The 18,872-nt window shown below is 41.3% G+C and overlaps 2 protein-coding genes across 2 annotated transcripts in view; one reads left to right on the top strand and one right to left on the bottom strand.

Moving 5' to 3' along the window:
• The window catches only part of cracd (capping protein inhibiting regulator of actin dynamics), a 35,129-nt gene extending 21,383 nt beyond the window's left edge, over positions 1–13,746 (bottom strand). Inside the window, 1 exon segment of the mRNA XM_042221389.1 lies at positions 4,994–13,746. Coding sequence (XP_042077323.1) covers positions 4,994–5,108 — 115 coding nt within the window. The 5' untranslated portion in view covers positions 5,109–13,746.
• Positions 13,747–15,013: 1,267 nt separating this feature from the next.
• Positions 15,014–18,847, top strand: chst14 (carbohydrate (N-acetylgalactosamine 4-0) sulfotransferase 14). Its single transcript, XM_005923295.3, has 2 exons — positions 15,014–15,472; positions 17,495–18,847. The coding sequence occupies exons 1-2, from the start codon at positions 15,176–15,178 to the stop codon at positions 18,320–18,322; spliced, it is 1,125 nt and encodes a 374-aa protein (XP_005923357.1). The 5' UTR covers positions 15,014–15,175; the 3' UTR covers positions 18,323–18,847.
• Positions 18,848–18,872: the final 25 nt, after the last annotated feature.

An 18,872-nucleotide genomic window follows, 5' to 3' on the forward strand; every position in this document is an offset into this window, starting at 1 on the left:
GGGTGATGCCCTACGACTAGGTTATATTCAAGAACAGGAAAGGTACCGGAAGACAAGAAACACCCGTAGACAAATCCTTTAGTTTAAGGGCCATAAACTTCTGCCCTCCCAATAATTCTGGCTAGGGAACCAAACACCATTTTAAATACTCTAGGATACACCACAAGAAAGGTTTCACCCAGTGAACCCTTGGACAACCCCAAGGTGCGTCGCCTGAGGTACAACACGTGGTGCTGTGCGAGCAACTGACCGGCCGAGCTGAGGAGGGCTTATATTTACGTGGTGGATATATACAGGCATGGGAGATGTATCTGACGTTGTGGGATTCGGATATAAAAAAAAGCGCAATGTGGCTACCTGGGATAATAAAACCGAGAGAAAATATCAGATAGAGAACGCAAGTGGACGTACCGGGGATGAGAGAAGGCTTGGGAAGGATAAGAAGTCCCAGCTGCCTTCCAGGTGGTAAGTCAAACCAACTTGAGTTCGTTGGGACTTCACTTCCTGGTGTGAACAGAAGCTGTGGCACAGACTTCTGTTATCAGGGAAATGGTCTACGCGCTACCAGAAAAAGAGACCGTTTGGTCCCTGCATCTGGACTCTAGCCAGCACATGACTTAGGAGCAACAGCATGATATTTGGGGATAGGCCTAGGGAAGTGTTGAACACAGACCCAGATGGAGAGCGTGGATTTTGGTGGAATAGTAGACACCAGCATATGGGTGTTATGTGCTATCTGAGTACAACAACGTGAGAGAAAGTAAGGTGGTGGAATCTATATCCTATGTTACTCAAGATATTGTACTAGGTTTGGGACGCATGAATCTTGTGCGCCATAATTGTTTGCGAAAATCAGTCTGTTCGTTTGTGCCGAGAGCTTTTCATTTAGTTTCTCGTCCCGTTTGTATGTCAGTGGACGTTCCGTTGGCTGGCGAGGCAAAAGTAGGACAGAGGGATGGGATTGGAAGATAATAAACCTACGGAGGAGAAGCATAGGCATCTTCCGCCCATAGGGGGTGCGTACTAACAGGGAAAGCTGAAGATGGGAATAATGCCTTTGGGACTAAGGATACACGTCTGGTATAACGTGAGTTGGAGGCTTGGTTCCATTACCATCAGACGAAATGCTGCTGTACATCAGCATCTATTTTGAACGGCTCAAGATAGTCTAAATTCCCACCAAGACATTAGCTTTAGGCCACGAAGCCACTGCGAAAGAGGATCCTGGATTGGGGCTATAATTGCCAAGAAGTTGTATGCAGCTCATGTGCCAAATAAATGACGCACACAGGCACACCCGGGGTAGCCTTTGCTGGGGACAGTATGCAGACAAGACGTCCGTGTTGGAGCTGTGTTTAACAATTTACAAGCTTTCTTACGGGCCATGCCGACAAGTCTTGATGATGGATGCAGGACAACGGATATCCTTGTGCTAGTTAAAACCTTATGGGTTATACATCAGATCTGTGAGACTCTTTTGTGCCATAAGTCTCGTTTGCTTTACCCAAGAAGAATAGTTGTCGACTAGAAAGACATTCGCTTACATATTTCTTGGTCTGTTGTTCTTTTTGGGAAATGAAATACGGGTGGAATAAGTAGATACAGTAGCCTGTGTGACAGAGACAAAAGCGTTCTAAAGGGTTTGTTAGGTGTGTTACTACCTGCGATCAGGTGTACGACTCAGAAGAATGGGATGAACATGGATTGGAACTGCTCCAGATAGGGTAGTCTCGATTGGTACTGAAAAAGGAATGGATGGCCATATCCCATAGATCTGTTTGTGTGACCCCTAGTGGGTTTGACTGTCGACATCATGGGTTTTCATGCTAATTACTATAATGCATAGATTACAGCGCCACGAGGCCGAAAAGTTAGACAAGAGAACGGTAATCTCGAGAACAAGTTTAGGACTTTATTACCACAAAAATAACTGCATGGGGTCTCCTAGTGTGCATAATTTCACCTCGGCTATATAGTGATAGCAAAACCTGTGCTTCTTGTTTCTCTCCTCATAAGATATAAGTTGTATTCTTAAAGAGATAACTAGTTGTCACAGTTAGTCTAGCACAATAGTGTGACAAGCAGTATAGTAAAATACGTGAGCGAGTAAGCCCTCTTGTGCCATTGCCATGAAATCTAGCATGTAAAGCGCTTAGTGAGGCCACTACCAGGTTATTCCTTTACTAATATTGGTTTAGCAGATTAAATCACCGTCATTGAGCAAAGGAAAAAGTTGTAATTTGGCTGTATGGCAGTATTCTAGTCTCTCTATTTAAGGTTAACATGATTTACTTTTGGAGAGAGGGATGCTCCGGAAGCCTAGGAGAATGTATGTACATACAACACTTGGCCTGTGGCTATTGGATGCGGTGTGGTGAGGGCACAATATTTTGCAGGCTCATTTGATGGAATAGCTACACCATAAGTCTTATACAGACATTTGCTAACATCAGACTCAAGGCAGACAAGTTTCATGCATCGGTTAAAACACTCGACTCCAGCTACATGACGCGCAGCTGGAAACACTTCCCGCAAGTCGAGCTGCCCGAGATTCACAGAATTTACAGAAAATGTTATATTTTTGTGATTTATATCGTTATCGGGACGATAGAATTCTTATATGAGATATGTGCAATATGAGATTTTGTTCATATTGCACAGCCCTAGGCCCCTGCCACCATGCTAGGAAATAGAAGTATAAGATGTCCACTCTTTCCTTTTCCTAAAATAGGAATCTATGGCACATAGTGGACTTGGTTTTTAATAAAGTGATTGATGCTCAGAATAATACAAACACTGCAATTCTACATGTATTTGGAAACCATATTAAAGACAATAAATATAAAACAAACTACTTTTAGACTCAAACTTTTCATTTCTATCTGATCATAACAAAACAAGCAGTGCCAGACTAAAACTAAAACTTGCTATATTTCAGACAGAAAGGGTGTAAGCCATAGAAATGTCTTATGTAACCCTAGCCCTCATATGTAATACAAAGTGACAACTTTTAATGGTAAACGTAATGCTCTGCAGCATTCACAGTTCACAATAATCCCTATTTATCTTATACTGGGCCTCATTCCCCTCGTTTAAGCTAACTTTCTCCTGATTGGTTGCTTCTTAAAAACAACACTTTGAAGAGCAGGCGGGAGGGGCTTATGAGCTCAAAACCAATTATGTTGATTTGAGATGACTATATGAGGAATATCTGCTGTCACTTACATCACAGTGAGCCAAAAGTGGGGAAAAGAATCTGCGGCAGTTTGAAACGTTTAGCTGACAAGAATTACATGTAAATTAATTGAAATTATTTATTGAAAACATAGTCATATTTAATATATATAAGTTTAACCACTGATGCAGAAAATATGAAGCATCACAGGTCCACTCTAATAGTAATATTAATACTGACATGAGAATAAGAAAACCTACAGTGTTTCTTTTATATCGACAAACTCCTCAAGCTCCAGGTTGACAGGGCCCTGGTGACAACACTTTATCTCTCTTTTATTGAATTTGAACTCACTTTCCAAGCTGTCATTTGCAATCAGTCTCTCGAGATCAAACAGAAAACATACTGAATAAGGTGATTAATATCTGCAGCAAAATAACTGGAACAGCACTGAAAACCCTGCAGTTACATAAGAAAGCAAAACCCATCATGTCTGATTGTTCCCACCCTTTACATCATCTCACACTAGTACATTCCCTAATGTCCGCAGCCATCTCTTCACTAGACCCTTAAGATGAAAAGGGTCATTTACTCCCATATATAATCTAATGAGTTATTTTCCTATTTTTTCATCTTTTAAATAGTTGGTTTCTTCAGCTCTTCTTCAGTTTTTTCCTGTGCATTTCTTTTTTGTTGTTGTTTTTGTTTTATCTGTAAGCTTCAAACTGCTGTAAATGAATTACCTGATCGAAGGCTGGGAGATTCAAAAAACTACAAAAAACCCAACTAGTGTCTAATCTTTTTATATGTTTTTATGCTTTTATAACAACAGCAAAAATATGCACTGTCTATAGCTGGGCAGGTAGTATAAAGTAGAGTTTTGTAGCTTTTTTACTTAAAGCATCATCAGAGCAGTGAACCATTAAAGCCATGGTTTTCATCTTACAGTCACTAATAAGCGGTATGAAACTGATGAGGGACATTTTAAAAAAATATTTCTCAGAATAAGCAACATTCAAAACTCCCAAATTGCCTATAGAGGATGGGGTTTACAGCCACTATAAACTCCTGGACATGTTATTTACAACCAGTTTCAAATTGTGATCGCTGCCAGGAAATAGTGCATGCAAAAAGGGCATGATAATTCTTTCATTTTGTGTCCATAATATTTTATTATATACACTTATTATGCCTTTTCAGCTCCCTTTCCCCTCATTCTTGGTTCTATCTTTGTCTGAAATGTGACATTTTATCTGCTCTCACTTAAAGTCACCTGTCAGCTGACTGGCTGCCCCTCACAACTAAAAGGTTTGCACTGCATGTTTGTAAGATGACCATATTAGGGATATCCAGTCTCACTGACATCACAAAGATCCAAGAGTAAAAGTATCCACCACTGAAACAGCATATATGTCAAATAGTCGAATCTGTTAACATTATCATTAAGACAGCTATCGATTATGTCCACCAATAAATGTACAGAATCTGTACACTTGCAATTCCTGAACACAAATGTGTTTTCATGATGTTTTAACATTGATGTGTTACTTTGTTCAATTTGCACTATGCTGTACTCACTCTCCATGAGGGTCATCGTGACCCTTGCAGGGATTACAGACAAGCAAGAAAAAGGCGATTAAAGAAGTCAGAATGTGGACACACCACACCACAAATGAAGTAAATCTCTTCTATGAAGTCAAACCCATCACCACACCATGCAGTTCTTAAAGAGACAGTAAAAAAAAGGTCATGATGCGATGAACCTAACATGTTTTTTTAAAAGGCCGTCTCTTTAAGATGTCTATAAAACCACTTTACCTGGGCCTTTGGATTCGGTTACCTCTAGGACCATGTCATGCTTAGTTTCCATGGTGTCCGTTGCTATGATCACTGCCCACCTTGGCTGTGATGAGAGAAAAAAGGAAGTGAACATGGGGATGCTGCTATTAAGATTTTAATTCAGGAAAAAGGAGGAAGAGGAAAGGGCCTGTGCGCTTTCCATTTTACTCTCATCAGAAAGTTCGGCTTTGTTAGCTCTTGCAGAATGGCTCTTGTGATTGGCTTTCCTGGGGTATGATAAAAACAAGATGAGCTCTCTGAAGTCTCTCTGCTGTGGCTGCAAAAATAGTGATTAAAACCCCCAACAACTCAGGTTTATCCAAAGTAACAGTTCTCAGCTAAGATGCAGGTATTATAAGTTGCCTCATAATTAGAGATCCACACAAACCACCTCTTATTTGCAACTCCTAAACTGGCAGGAACCAACACACCACAGATGGCTTCCTGAACCCTGAAACCCCAGCGTCCTCTGGTCAACACCTGTCTGCAGCACGCCGGCCGAGCCAGAGGTTTTCTGATGTACAGCAGAATGTGTGTTGTGTTGTAAAAAACCACAAGTGGTCAGGATAAAACCAGAGAATATCAGAGACAGTACTGAGAGAGCTGGAGAGAAGCCCGCTGCCTCCAGTGGGATCAGCATGTCGTGGGCTTCCTTCCTGAGTGTGACAGAGCTGCACAGACTCTCTCAGAAATGTCTCGCTCCAGAAAAAGGCCCTTTGTCCTGTCTGACTCCAGCCAGCACAGGACAAGGAGCAAACAAGCATGTTTGGAAGTAGGAGTGTGAACACAGACAGAGAGAGCGTGTTTTGAGGAAAGAGACTGCATGTGTTTGTGTCTATAAACGGAGATATTGTGGAATCTTGTTTTATTGTTTGTCTGTTTGGCTGCTTGTGCCAATGTTGAGAAAGTGTCTGTGTGCCGAGAAGCTTTTATTTCGTGTTTATGTGTAGTCCGATTGCTGCAGAGGACAGAGATGGGATGAGAGAAGCACGAGGAGCAGCCATGTGCTCTACAGAAGCAGAGAAATGCCTTTGACAAGGATACAGCTGCATCGTAGTATGGCGGTGGCATAACACGATGCTGCGTCTCAGCGCTTTTGAACGACTCAGCAGCTCAACATCCTTCAGGCCAGACAGCTACCAGAGTCCTGATGGCATAGCTCAGAGTTGTAGCAGCTATGTGCCATAATCGCACAGCACAGGTAGCTTGCTGACAAAGCAGACAGACGAACGTGTTGGAGCTGTGTTAACAGATTACCTATTTCAGCTGCGCAGCTTGAGATGGCTGCGCACCACTGCAGTAAAACCTTAGGGAACATCGATCTGCCCTTTTGCACAAAGCTCGTTTTACCCAGATGAATGTTCCTGCTGCCTCCGCTGTGTCTTTGGGAGAAAAACGGTGAAATAAATACAGTGCAGTGACAAAACAACAGGTCTGGGTTTGTTAGGTGTATAAGCATCAGGTGTAGACTGAAGAATGGGAGCATGGATTGGAAAGTGAGATGGTAAGCGATGGATGAGGAAGGAGATGCAATCCCAAGATCTGTTAGGTGCCCTTAGGGTTTGGACTTCGATCGTGTCTCAGCCTATACTAATCATAGAAACAGGCAGGGCCAAAGGAGACCGAGAACGTACACAGAACAAGTGCTTATCACTACAAACAGACTGAAATGGTTCTCTAGGTGCACACCTGCATATGTGCAAACACTGCTCCTGGTTCTCCTGATGTAGTTGTTTTAAGAACAGTTGCACAGAGCAGCACAAAGTGGCAAGCAATGATAGTAAAAGGAGCATGCATGTGCACTTGCTATCTAGTGCACCCTATATTGGTTAAAATAAATATCAGTGGCAAAGCAAGTGTAATGGTGTAATCAGTTCCTCATGTTAAATGTTTCTATGAAGTGAGCCGAAAGCCAGAGAAATGACAAAAACTGCAGTTTGCGGTGTGGCAATTTGCAGCCATGATAAAATCACCAGTTTAACAGAATTAACATCAGACAGACAGCCTAGCAGGCAGCTAGGCCTCACCTCCACTGATCTGAATAACTGAATACAACCTCGCTATTGCGTTTGTAGCGTTGGCGCCTTTTGAAGAATTTTTAATGGAACTATCGAGCAAATGTCATGGTCCACTAAGAAGTACAGCTCATCTATGAAGTTTGTGCTTTAATTTTGGTGAAGGAAATTCTTGTAATTTTATTAGTTGCTGTTACATAGTATTCATTAGCAGGTGGCTTTCCATGTACGTATTTGCTGCACCCATATACAGTATGGGTGCAGCAAATATGCAAATATGGTTCCAAAAAATCCAAACAGCACCAGCTAGTCAGACGTAGGCTGTATAGGTGCATACCAAAAACAAAGACACCTCTTATATATGTATGCAAAGATATAATTTGCTAGGCAGTTGCATCGAAAATGCTGCAAAAGGCGCCAGGGTCATAAACTGTTGACACTTCTAGTGACTATGGCTTATCAATACCTGCTGGTGACTTGTACTACAATCTTATTTTGATTTGTTATTTTTTATTTCACTCTTCTATATCTGTGGACAGAAGCACTTACACCTTCTAATGCAGTGGTTTTACAGCAGCAGGCTGGTTTTCATACAGACCATCCAGTCGTCCACTGATGGATTCAGAGTTAATTACAGATCATTTGACTTCTACTGTCACAGTCAACTTTAAATTTAACCTGAATATCTAAAGATGATGCAAAGTATTTCATCAAATTATTTGTTAGCAGTTTCATTATTGTCAGGGCTGCACATTTTCACTTGCATTTAAAGGTGGATTAACCATTAGCTCCATGCTCTAAGCTGATTTCAGTCCACATGTGTCTTTTTAAGCTTTTTTTGCAGCTAATTTTAATGCAAATGTCCCCTCTTACAACCTTTGTACCACACTTGCTGTACAGGGCTTAAGGAAGACAAACATAAACATCAAAACACCAACATGTGCTGATGCTGTTTCTGCTGCCATGAAACCAGAGCCCCATGTGAGTTAGTGAACATACTCAGTTGTGCGAGTTAGATCTAAACCTACTTCTGCCTGAGTTAGAGCTAAGGCATAATCTACTGACAAAAGAGAAAAAACTGCCATAAGGAAACGTTCTTATGGATGATGCAGTAGCACCGATATTTACAACCTCACTTCCAAAAAATGTTGGGTACAAAATAAATACAGCGATTTACAATTCTCATAGACTCATATTTTATCTTTGATAGACTATAGAAAACGTACAAAATTTTCAAACTTAAGACATTTTACTATTTAATGAAAAAATATTTAACCCATTTTGAATTTGATGGCAGCAACATGTCTCAAAAATTTTGCAACAGAGGTAACAAAAGACTGAAAAAACAGGTATAAAAAGAGCATTTTAGAGGGGCAGAATTTCTCAGAAGTAAAGATGGGCAGAGGTTCAATCTTCAAAAACACTGATCTACAAATTGTGGAACTTTTTAAAAGTAACATTGCTCAAAGTAAAATTGCCACAACTTTGAACATGTCATCGTTTACAGTACACAATATTATTAAAGAGTCTGAGAAACTGAAAAAATCTCTGTGCGTAAAGGACAAGGCTGAAAGTCAATATTGGACACTGCATTAAAAATGGACATGAACTCAGGAACACCTCCATAAATCACCTGTGAACACAGCCGTGCATTCCGCTAATGCAGGTTTAAACTTGTATCATGCAAATAAGAAGCCATTTCTGAACATGATCTAGAAAAACCACTGTCGGCTCTGGGGAAAAACCTCTGTTAAAACTCAGTTTAATACTGCTGTGTGTTCAGATGAGGCAAAGATTACATTTATTTTCAGACTAAAGAGGAGGAGGACAGTCCAGTTTGCTATCAGCACTCAGTTTAAAAGCCTCTGATTGTAAAGGGGTGCAGTAGTCCTTGTGGAATTGCAAAGGCATCATCAATGCTAAATGCTTTTTTCTTATTCTTAAGATGGTAAATTTTCTCAATTTAAACATTTAATATATTTTCTATGTTCTATTGTGAAAAAATATGAGATATGCAAATCTTTGCATTCTTCTTTTATTGACATGTTATGCGCATTCTAACTTTTGTGGAACTGGAGTTGCACATGGCATTTAGAAGACTACATACAGCTTCATGAGGATGCACCTGTGCACAGTAGTGCTTGGAGCTAACATTACTGTACTGAAATTCTCATAATGCCAGTGCTGACAAACTAACATGATGCAGGTAGTCAATATCATTGACCATCTGGGGAATATAACTGCCAGTATAGCTGTTAACTGACTGTAACTGGCATTTCTCCATGGACCTCATTAATGGTCTTATTATTAACTTATTGCCTGAACTCCGCAGCCATAAAGCGTAGTGTTGAAAAACTTAACAGAAGCACTAAATGTACAGTTTGGTCGGACAGGTCTGGAGTAAACACCAGCTGCAGTGTTCTTGGTATTTGTCCCCTCCTTTGAAAGCCAAAGGCTGCGTGTGGTGTAACAATGGATTTAGGAGTCACGTGCAACATGTATCACATGACCGTGGTTATATTTTCCACATTAGGCAAGTGTTAAGTGACTATGCTTAAGTTTTGCAAATAAGCAAAAAGCCCCTTTTCTCCTGCCTGACCATCTCACACACTAACATCATGACTCAGCATATTTTATTAGACAAATAACATACAGTAACATTACTGCACATAATAACCTTGTACAGCATGAGCAACATGATAGGTGTCTTTCAAGCAGAGAGAGACTGTCTACACCAATCTACAGCTTAAGTCAACCATCAAACAGCATAGAAGAGGCAAACCTAACTGTGTGCTCAAGATTGCTTTCTTACCCTTGTGAAGTCGCTTTGTGCGCGAGGGGATCTGCGAGTGTGTGCCTGTTCCACCTGCCTGCTGTCACTGTGGATCTAGGGCATTACCTGGAGTCAGGTGTCAAATGCGGTGAGCACTCGGTTGTGTGCGCATGTACGTCCATGTATGTGGGCGCACGGGAGAATGACTCGGTAAGCATCCCTTGATATTCTCACGCTGATGAGAATATTATTGTCCCTGTGAGGTGACGTCATATGATGAAAACTCATGTCAGTTTTGGCTCATGTGTGTCAGAGAGTGGAGCACACGCACAGTCTGAAGGGAGGAGGTGTGTCGGTGGGTACAGGGGCAGTGAGAGTGCCTAGTGAAGAGAGATGGGCGTTCTCCTGTGTCTGTTAGTGCTGCTGTGCTGAGGAGGCACAAAGTGACACTTTGTTTTCCCCGCCAGATAGCCAGTGCAGGAGAACAGAGTGGCATTCAGCATTTCAACTGGCTGATGCTCATAAAGACTTTCTTTGTGGGTTAACTGCAATCATGGATGCACATGTGTGATTATAAAGGTCTGTAATGCGCCCCATCACAGCTCCCTAATAGTGTTATGGTCACAAATGTCTGTAATAGACTAGTCTGTGAAGCTCACAGCCTTTAGAGCTATCCAACACTATCCAACACACACAAGTCAGCTTGTGGAACTATTTAGTGGCTATTTTTTTTTAAGTAAATATCCTTTTTTAGGAGAACAAAAGGAGCTAATTGCCCTCAATCCTTTTTTTTACATTTATAATAATGTGACGTGGTACCATAATGGCTGTGAGAATCACCACAGTGTTACTGTGTAATAAGGGCTATTCCCCCCACTCTCCAGTTTTGGCAGGATCACACTGCAGTCTCACAGGGATATGGTAATGATGGGGCTTTACCAACCTGGATGCCGCCTATGTTACAGCAGCACAGCACTTCAAAGACAGACTGTTCTCTGACTGCCTATGTGCATAAATAGAAACCTCCCAGTAAAGCAGCGCAAACATGCTCTAGTACAGATATTCACATCCTCGTGTATTCGCGCACACACGGCGAGCAGAGTGTCTTAACGATTCCACTTTGTGCGAAAAAGGCCAGGATCAAACAGCCTTCTCTATGCTAAGTGATACTGTAGCAGCCACTACACTTGGCATGTGGTAAAGCAGCCATTCAAATTTTTTATGGAAATTGGAAAGCATGGCTGAATATGTTTCTCCGTAGCACGGAAATCTGTATAGATGCAATGTGATGTCATCTTGTGATTTATAAGAAATACACAGAGGGGGAAATGTCCACAAATAAGAACATTTTGAATGGATCTCATTAAATATACAAACCTACACAGATATGTGATCTACAGCCTGCTGCAATCCCTTGTCATTTTGATATATGCTAACATTTCTGTGGTGACCTAAATATATGACGTATGTCAGGAAAATAAGAATAACAACATAAACACAATAAACACTGTGTGGTCATATTATTTAGGTCAGAGATGTGTTACATAAACATTTCTAAGATCATCCAGGGAGGAAATTTCTAAAGAGTTGATATTAACTTGCATCACAGAGGACTGAATAATTAGGACAGGCCTCCTAAGGAACTGACTGCCAGACTGTAATTACATTTTTTTTTAGCTTTGGAGAAAAACAGCAATGATCGTAATGCAAACCTCTGTATAGAATAAGAGAACTTATGCTTTAGATGGGCAGTGCGGAGCTTTGCACAACATGATTAAAACTGTGATTATTTAATCAGGTTAGGTATCTAGCAAATTCTTTATCATTTTTACAGTTTTTACAGGGGCTGGTGTATTGGTTAGCCTGGTGATACCGGCGTCAGTACACTGGTGTCAGAATCCAGTACTTTTATAAAATCATTTAGGCAGTCTAAAAGGACCCTGGTGCATTTTGACTCACTAGAAGCAGTAGGGTCTGTATAGTGCCATATAAATAAATTAAAATGGAATACAATTGAGTTTTGTGTTAATAACATACTGTGAGTTATTCTGCTACTATTTTGAACTAAAGGAGGACAAATCGTAGTACTTGTTTCATTTCAGTATACAGAGTCAGGTGGGTCATGCAGTAAGATGCAAACTACAATCAAATGCTGGATCCAGTCAGTGCATCACACGCTGTGCACATACTCTTGGACAGTCACTCGTTTAATGAACAACCAACCTTTCTAGGTTATCATGGGGTTTTTCAGCTCTGTTTTTCCTGATATTTAAAACACACAGAGACCAGAGTATCAGACAGACATTTTTACATCTTACAGAATTTCAAATTAAATCATTTTATTTTGAGGTCCCAGGGCCATACATGACTCAAATAAAATAAATTCATGTCTGGCACTACAAAGACACTCAGCAGATGTCTCTGCAAAGAAAAAAAAAAGCCAGTTAGTCACCATTGGGTGGTGATGATACGATAACAGTTTGTTGTTTACTGTGCATCAGTGGATCTGATACTCCAAAGGCTGGATATGAAGCGGCTTGTTGTTATAGCTGCTAAGTAACTCCACTTATCTGCTATCATCGTCTTTACTATCATATCTTTCTCCTGCAAAGCACGTGCTTCAGTCTTTCTATTGATGACCTAAAACATAAATACTACAGCAGTCTACATCTTCATGTCAGTCAAGCACTGAATCAGCCAACCAGAAAACAGACCAGTTTACTCCACACCAGCACCATAAACCCAGCACCAGTAACCTGTGAATTAATATCTGGCAAGCTGACATTAATATTCGCTGCCTGTGTGTCTCAGCCTCAAAGTCCATTGGTACGACAGTGTTGCAGCATTGATTTAAAGGCTTTAAATGACGCGTGGGAAAATAAATCCATAATTTCCTTCATTTCCCCCCCGCACATGTAGGCCCGCACCATATGGCCTGCGCATGGTTTTCAAGCTGGCATAAACATCCTTACAATTCATACCGACTGCCCATCGTTTAGGGGAAGACAAAGTAAAGGAGAACATCAACATACACCCTAAAGGCACCGATCGATACCAAACCGCTGATTGCAGATTAGCGGATGCCGCCGCACGGGGACTACAGTCTATTAATTGCAGACTAAAAAGCGCGTGGAGAACAAAGAATGTGGCCTCTGCTTTTCTCACATTTTTCACTGATAGCATCCAAACGGCGTTTAATTGATGAGGATTGTTTTGGGGTTTAAAAAGTAACGATTGAGCACAACCTGGCCTGTTGACATCGGCGTTTGCGCATTTCAAACCGGATCAAATTGCAAGTACCAGCCCATTTACAGCAAACACACACACATACACAGACGAACACACACGGATCTGCGATGGATGGAGTAGAAGATCTGAGCAGGTCAATGGGTAAAATGAGGGGTGGTCTACAATGACAAGGTCAATAGCGTCGTGAAAATGGAAGTCAGTAACCATAAACACAAACCGACATGGAAGAGAAGAAGATAAAAAATCCCACCACCTTTGCTCGGAAACGCGATCCCCTCCTTCCGATCCGCGCTGAGGTAAACCCAGCTCCAGCTCCGACCCTTTTGTGTTGCTGATGCTGCGGGTGCCCGACACGGAGACGCACGCACCGCCCGACGGTCACAGCTGCACGCGTGAGAGATGGAGATGAAGATGGGAGGGTGTGGCTGCCAGAGAAAGGCGAGTGTCGGCGAAGTAACAGCGCGTATATGAGCTCCGGTCACGATGCGAGCACGTTACTGTAACGTAAGCTCGTGCCTGTGGGTGGTAATGAAAGGAATGACGAACTGAATGGAAGTGAAAGCACCGAGGAGGGAAGGGAGGGCAGGGTGGTCTTCCTGCAGGTGTAAATCCTGCAAGGGTGTCTTGAGTCTGTGGTTTTCTTGTATGATGCCCAGTGATAATACAACCCTGAAGCATCACAGTTACACAGCAGACCGCTTACACCGTACTGTGGGCTGCGTGTAGGATAACCGGAGGAGGGCACATATATTCACCCCCCGTTCACCCATCCAGCATATTAAGAGAAAGACTCATGTTTTGTCTCCAATCTTCAAAAGGCAAGAAGGCATGCGAGTCTCTCAAAAACTAATTAAGTAAAAAAGATTTGAAAAGACATCTGTAATCAGCAAAGCAGCAAAGGTGTCAGTAGTTTGAAAGTTACTGCCATAGAAAAGGGAAATACACAAAGATCACAAAAATAAACTACTTTGGCAAATTTTAACTAAGAAATTCACCACCAGGGGGCAGTGTTTTACCAGCCGGTGTGTTGAACTCTTTCCGAGGTGCTCAGCTGTTCTTTTAACTTTTGGCTGCATCTCCTGCCAGTCACTGGTGAATTTCTAGCTGTAGTCTCTCTTATATACAGTGGTATCAATGATTCCAGCTTTGGGCCAGACAGTTTTGTGGAGCAGTAAGGTGCAGCTGTATTGAAAAGGTGGATAAAAACAAGGAATGCTGTACATTTTAGGCTTTGTAATGAGTGCCTAGCAGGATGTATAGTTTTGAAATATAAACGGTTTGTGTTCACAGCTGATTCATACTATATAAATGTTTTCAGTCTAAGGACCATAGATTAGTTGAGGATCTACCAAGCTATGTTTGAATGCGGAGATAAAAATCAGAAAATGCTAACTGGACTACATACACCAGCATGCATAGGGATACTTTGGTCCCCCCCCCCTCTCTAAAACAAAGCAGTAAGGATTTTATTTTGAAACTGTATATTCTAGTTAGCTTGATCAGTTTGCGCAGTTGAAAAACAGCGAGCAAAAGCACTTTACAGAAATTATTACATTTATTTTTCAACGTCAAACAATCTAGTTTGCATCATAAATTTAAAAAATATACATTTTTTGTTTTACTACAAAAATTCTACATGGGGAAAAAAAACTACACAAAGTTTTGTGCCTTTCTCCTATGATCTGTAACTTAATGCACATGTATTCAGAGATCCATCCATCCATTCGCTTCCGCTTATCCTTTTTCAGGGTCGCTGGAGAAAAACTTAAATCATCACAATAAAATTGCACTTATTTCTCTTATGAAATCTCAAGTAGTTTACCGTCTATGTTGTAAGTGTATTCTCAATAAATTAGAAATGAAACCTTCTGTGGTTTGTTAGGCAATTTTGAGAGTGGGGTTTTTTTTCTTAGCAAAAAATGAGACTCCGATTTACCCCTGATTGAGGGGTTTTTATTTTGACAGTCAAAACAGGAAGTGCTTATATTAAAACACAAAAACACTTTTCGTGCACTTTTGAACTTAAGTATGGGTACGTGGTAGGTATCAAACGGGTTTTTACTGTAGTTAGAGAGCAACTTAGAAAACCTGGTAGGCATCAAACAGACAAGCCGGACACAAACTATGCTCCCTCGGAGGCAGGAGTACGGCATGAAGAGGAGCGGAGGAGCGCGGAGCGGTTCGGTTATAAACTTCAGGTCAGCGATGAAGTTGAGCTCTGGCCGCCGCAGCTCCGCCGTGCTGCCGTCGCTGTTAACCTTCTTGGTCATCGTAGCATCCGGAGGCCTGCTGCTCATGATAGAGAAGGGAATGCTAAACGGCATGGAGACGCCTTCACCCCGCAGTAACGGCAGGCGACTAGACTTCCACCGGGGGCAGGCGGGGGGACGCAGCCCAGACGCGGCGGACCTGGAGTCCCAGGTAGAGGAATGTAACCCCACATGAAGATTTAGCTTAGATTTAGTCTGAATATTTCAGCATTTCGTAATAGTTGCTGATCGGTGATAAGCCGGAGGCTTAAGAGCCTTAGAGCAGTTTCCTCAGTGAAATGGTTGAAAGGTAGATTTTTGGTTGGTTTCCGTGAACGCTCGATTTAAACACCATCTTTGAATCCCTGCAGCCAACTTTGACATCATGGTACCCCTGATCAAATGTAGTTTCACTCCACATTCATGGGCGTAACTTTGTGCTGAACATTGGTGGTGGGGGGTGTAATCATCTGGGTAAATTCCCAAATGATTAAACATGCAACTATTTTGCTGGTAATAACTGAAACGAGTAAACAAAATCAACAGCCTATTTATTAATAACTGTATTGGGGGGGGGGGATCATAACCCTCCTGGAAATTATGCCCCTGTCCACATTACTGCAGTAAATAATATTTAAAGATCTTTAGTGAACTAAAACTAAACTAAAATTAGAAATAAAAGGAGTTGGTGAGTGGCTGTGAATAATACACGACCACCCCTCGGTAACACTTACTGGACATGCTCTGAACACGTTTCAGCTCCCCTTTAACAGGGACAGATGCACAAAGTGTTTATCACCTTATTACCAGCATTCACGTTAACTTTAAAGCTCCTTACTGTCATATTACATTGTGAATTACTGAGATTTTCCCGTTAAGTGTAATATTCTACATTTCTGAGACAATTCCTTCTGAGATGTTTTTCCATACTTTATCTGCTTTAACACAGCGATTTCCAACTTTTGGGATAAATAATTTAACTCAAAACAGAAATCATATTAAGCACTCAAAAGTGAACTGAAATGGAAAAATACACAGGAAACGACCATGTCATTATCTGCCTCATGAGATTTTGGTGCAGATATTTACTGACACTCAGGAAGTCCACACAACTGAGTCAAATGCCTTGAAAAAAGCACTGTTTATATTCTTAAATTCAATGTCCATATTATTTTAAAGAAACTAAAACTGGAAACTAATGGGACTTCAAATTAAAAATTGTAATTAAATAAAGTAAAAATCAACTATAATAACAACTTAGTAAATTCACCAGTCACATCCACCTATAAAAAGTTTAAAGTGGCCAGAGTCTGTAACGAAAGATTAAATCGTGACATTTTTCTGCAAAACATCTACCCAGTAAAAAGTGTTGCACTTTCACACCACTGGAGGCCTCTTAAAGGGGATTCACACCATATACGAGGCTTTATTTGCAATTATACAGTTGCTGAAATGCTTTGGAAACCCACAAATACTGACATGTAACCACAAATGGGAGGAGGAGACATACAAGAAACAGCCAGAGTCAAATATCTATATAAAAAGATTTAAATGGTCCAGCTGTCCTCAAACAGCACCATTAAGGTTTCCCTGTTTATATTGATTGTTAGAGTCACAAGTGAAATCCAGTCTATCAGCTAATAGACACTGTCAAAATTTCTTCAGGCTGGATCGGCAAAGTATTTTCTACTTGTGCAAACATGTATTTGCCATACCCAACTTCAGGTTTATTGCGAACACAATACGAGGAAAACAGAAGGACTGAGATATCCTGAACCTCAGTGACAAATGTTTCAGTATTTTTATTTTTTTATTTGATGCTTGTTCAATTAAATTCAGTTTTATTTATAGAGAGCCAAATCACAACAATTGCCTCAAGACTTTTTGTAATGTTAGGCAAAGACCAGACAATAATACAGAGAAAACAAGATCAGATGATACTCTATGAACAAGCGCTTGGCAACAGTGGGAAGGAAAAACTGCCTTTTAACAGGAAGAAGCTTGCCAAGACCGACTGTGGCCATGGCAGATGTGAGGGAAGGGAGATAGGACTAAAGACTCACAGTGGAAGAGAGCCAGAGACAAATAATAAGTAATGATTAAATGCAAAGTGGTATATGAACACAGGGAGTGTTCTTACTGTGTAAAATTAATGGAACACAGCTTGAAGTCACTGATTTCTGTTCACTTTTAGATCCTCCAGGAGATCCGTAACCGGACCATCAAAACCATGTGCAGTCACAAGAACATGCCCCACAGTGTGTGGTCACTGAGCCTCCTACAGAGGAAGACGCTGCTGCAGCATGTCCTCGTGAACGACGAGCACCGCTTCCTCTACTGCTACGTCCCCAAAGTGGCCTGCTCCAACTGGAAGAGGGTTCTGAAGGTCCTGAGCGGAGCCCTGGAAAACGTGGACGTCAACATCAAGATGGACCACCGCAGCGACCTGGTCTTCTTGTCCTCTCTGAAGCCCGAAGAGATCCGCTACCGCCTCAAGCATTACTTCAAGTTCATGTTTGTGCGAGAGCCCATGGAGCGCCTGCTTTCCGCATACAGGAACAAGTTTGGCGAGATAGAGTCCTACCAGAAAAAGTACGGCGTGGAGATCATAAAGCGTTACAGAAAAGGCCGCGCTAAGGATGCAGCTATAACAGGAGACGACGTGACTTTTGCAGAGTTTGTTCGTTACTTGTTAGACGAGGACGTGGAGCGCATGAATGAGCACTGGATGCCCATATATAACTTATGCCAACCTTGTGCTGTTTCTTATGATTTCATCGGGTCCTACGAGCACCTGGAAAGCGACGCGGAGTTTGTGCTCCAGCATGTTGGAGCGCCTCCTCATGTTCACTTTCCAGAGAGGCAAACGTGGTACAAGCCAGTCACCACGGAAACAATACACTATTATTTATGCAGCTTACCACAGAAGCTACTGAGAGAACTCCTGCCCAAGTACATTTTAGACTTTTCTCTATTCACATACCCTCTCCCCAATACAACCGCTGCACACTGTCGGCATTAAATGAGCAATGCTTTAAAGTTGTATTATTATTATTTTTTTATAGAAAACCGTTTGTACTATTTTTAAGGAACAAATTGTATTTTCAGAGCTGTTACACAGGTTTACTTGATGTCCGCGTGCCTTTTAAAAGTGCTGATTATTGGACGAGAAAGACCTGACTTCAGAACCACTAAAGCTTGAAATCAAATTCAAAAGAAAAGGTCAACCAAACCATACGTTATGTCAGCTGTTACAGTAATTATATCTGCTCAGTATACAACAATGGAAATATTAATATGGTTGCAAGACCAAACTGTGTTTTTATTTGTTGCTCTATACACTGTAGACCTTAGAAAAAAATTGTTCAGTGGTTTTAGTGGGCATTCAGTGGTTTAGCAGGCTAAAACACGCACCATGTGCTGGGATGGTCAAGGGTTTCATATCAAGCTTATTTAATGCTCAATCGCAGCCTCTCGTTGCCAGCTCCTCTCCCTCTTTGATGTAACTGAGATTATTTACCATGTAATAAAACTGAAGTTTACCTTTTCTGATGTTCGTTTGCAGTTTTTAA

Source organism: Haplochromis burtoni, unplaced genomic scaffold (genome assembly GCF_018398535.1).
Source record: "Haplochromis burtoni strain Fernald_Lab_line unplaced genomic scaffold, NCSU_Asbu1 Contig_65, whole genome shotgun sequence".
NCBI classification, from domain to species: domain Eukaryota; kingdom Metazoa; phylum Chordata; class Actinopteri; order Cichliformes; family Cichlidae; genus Haplochromis; species Haplochromis burtoni.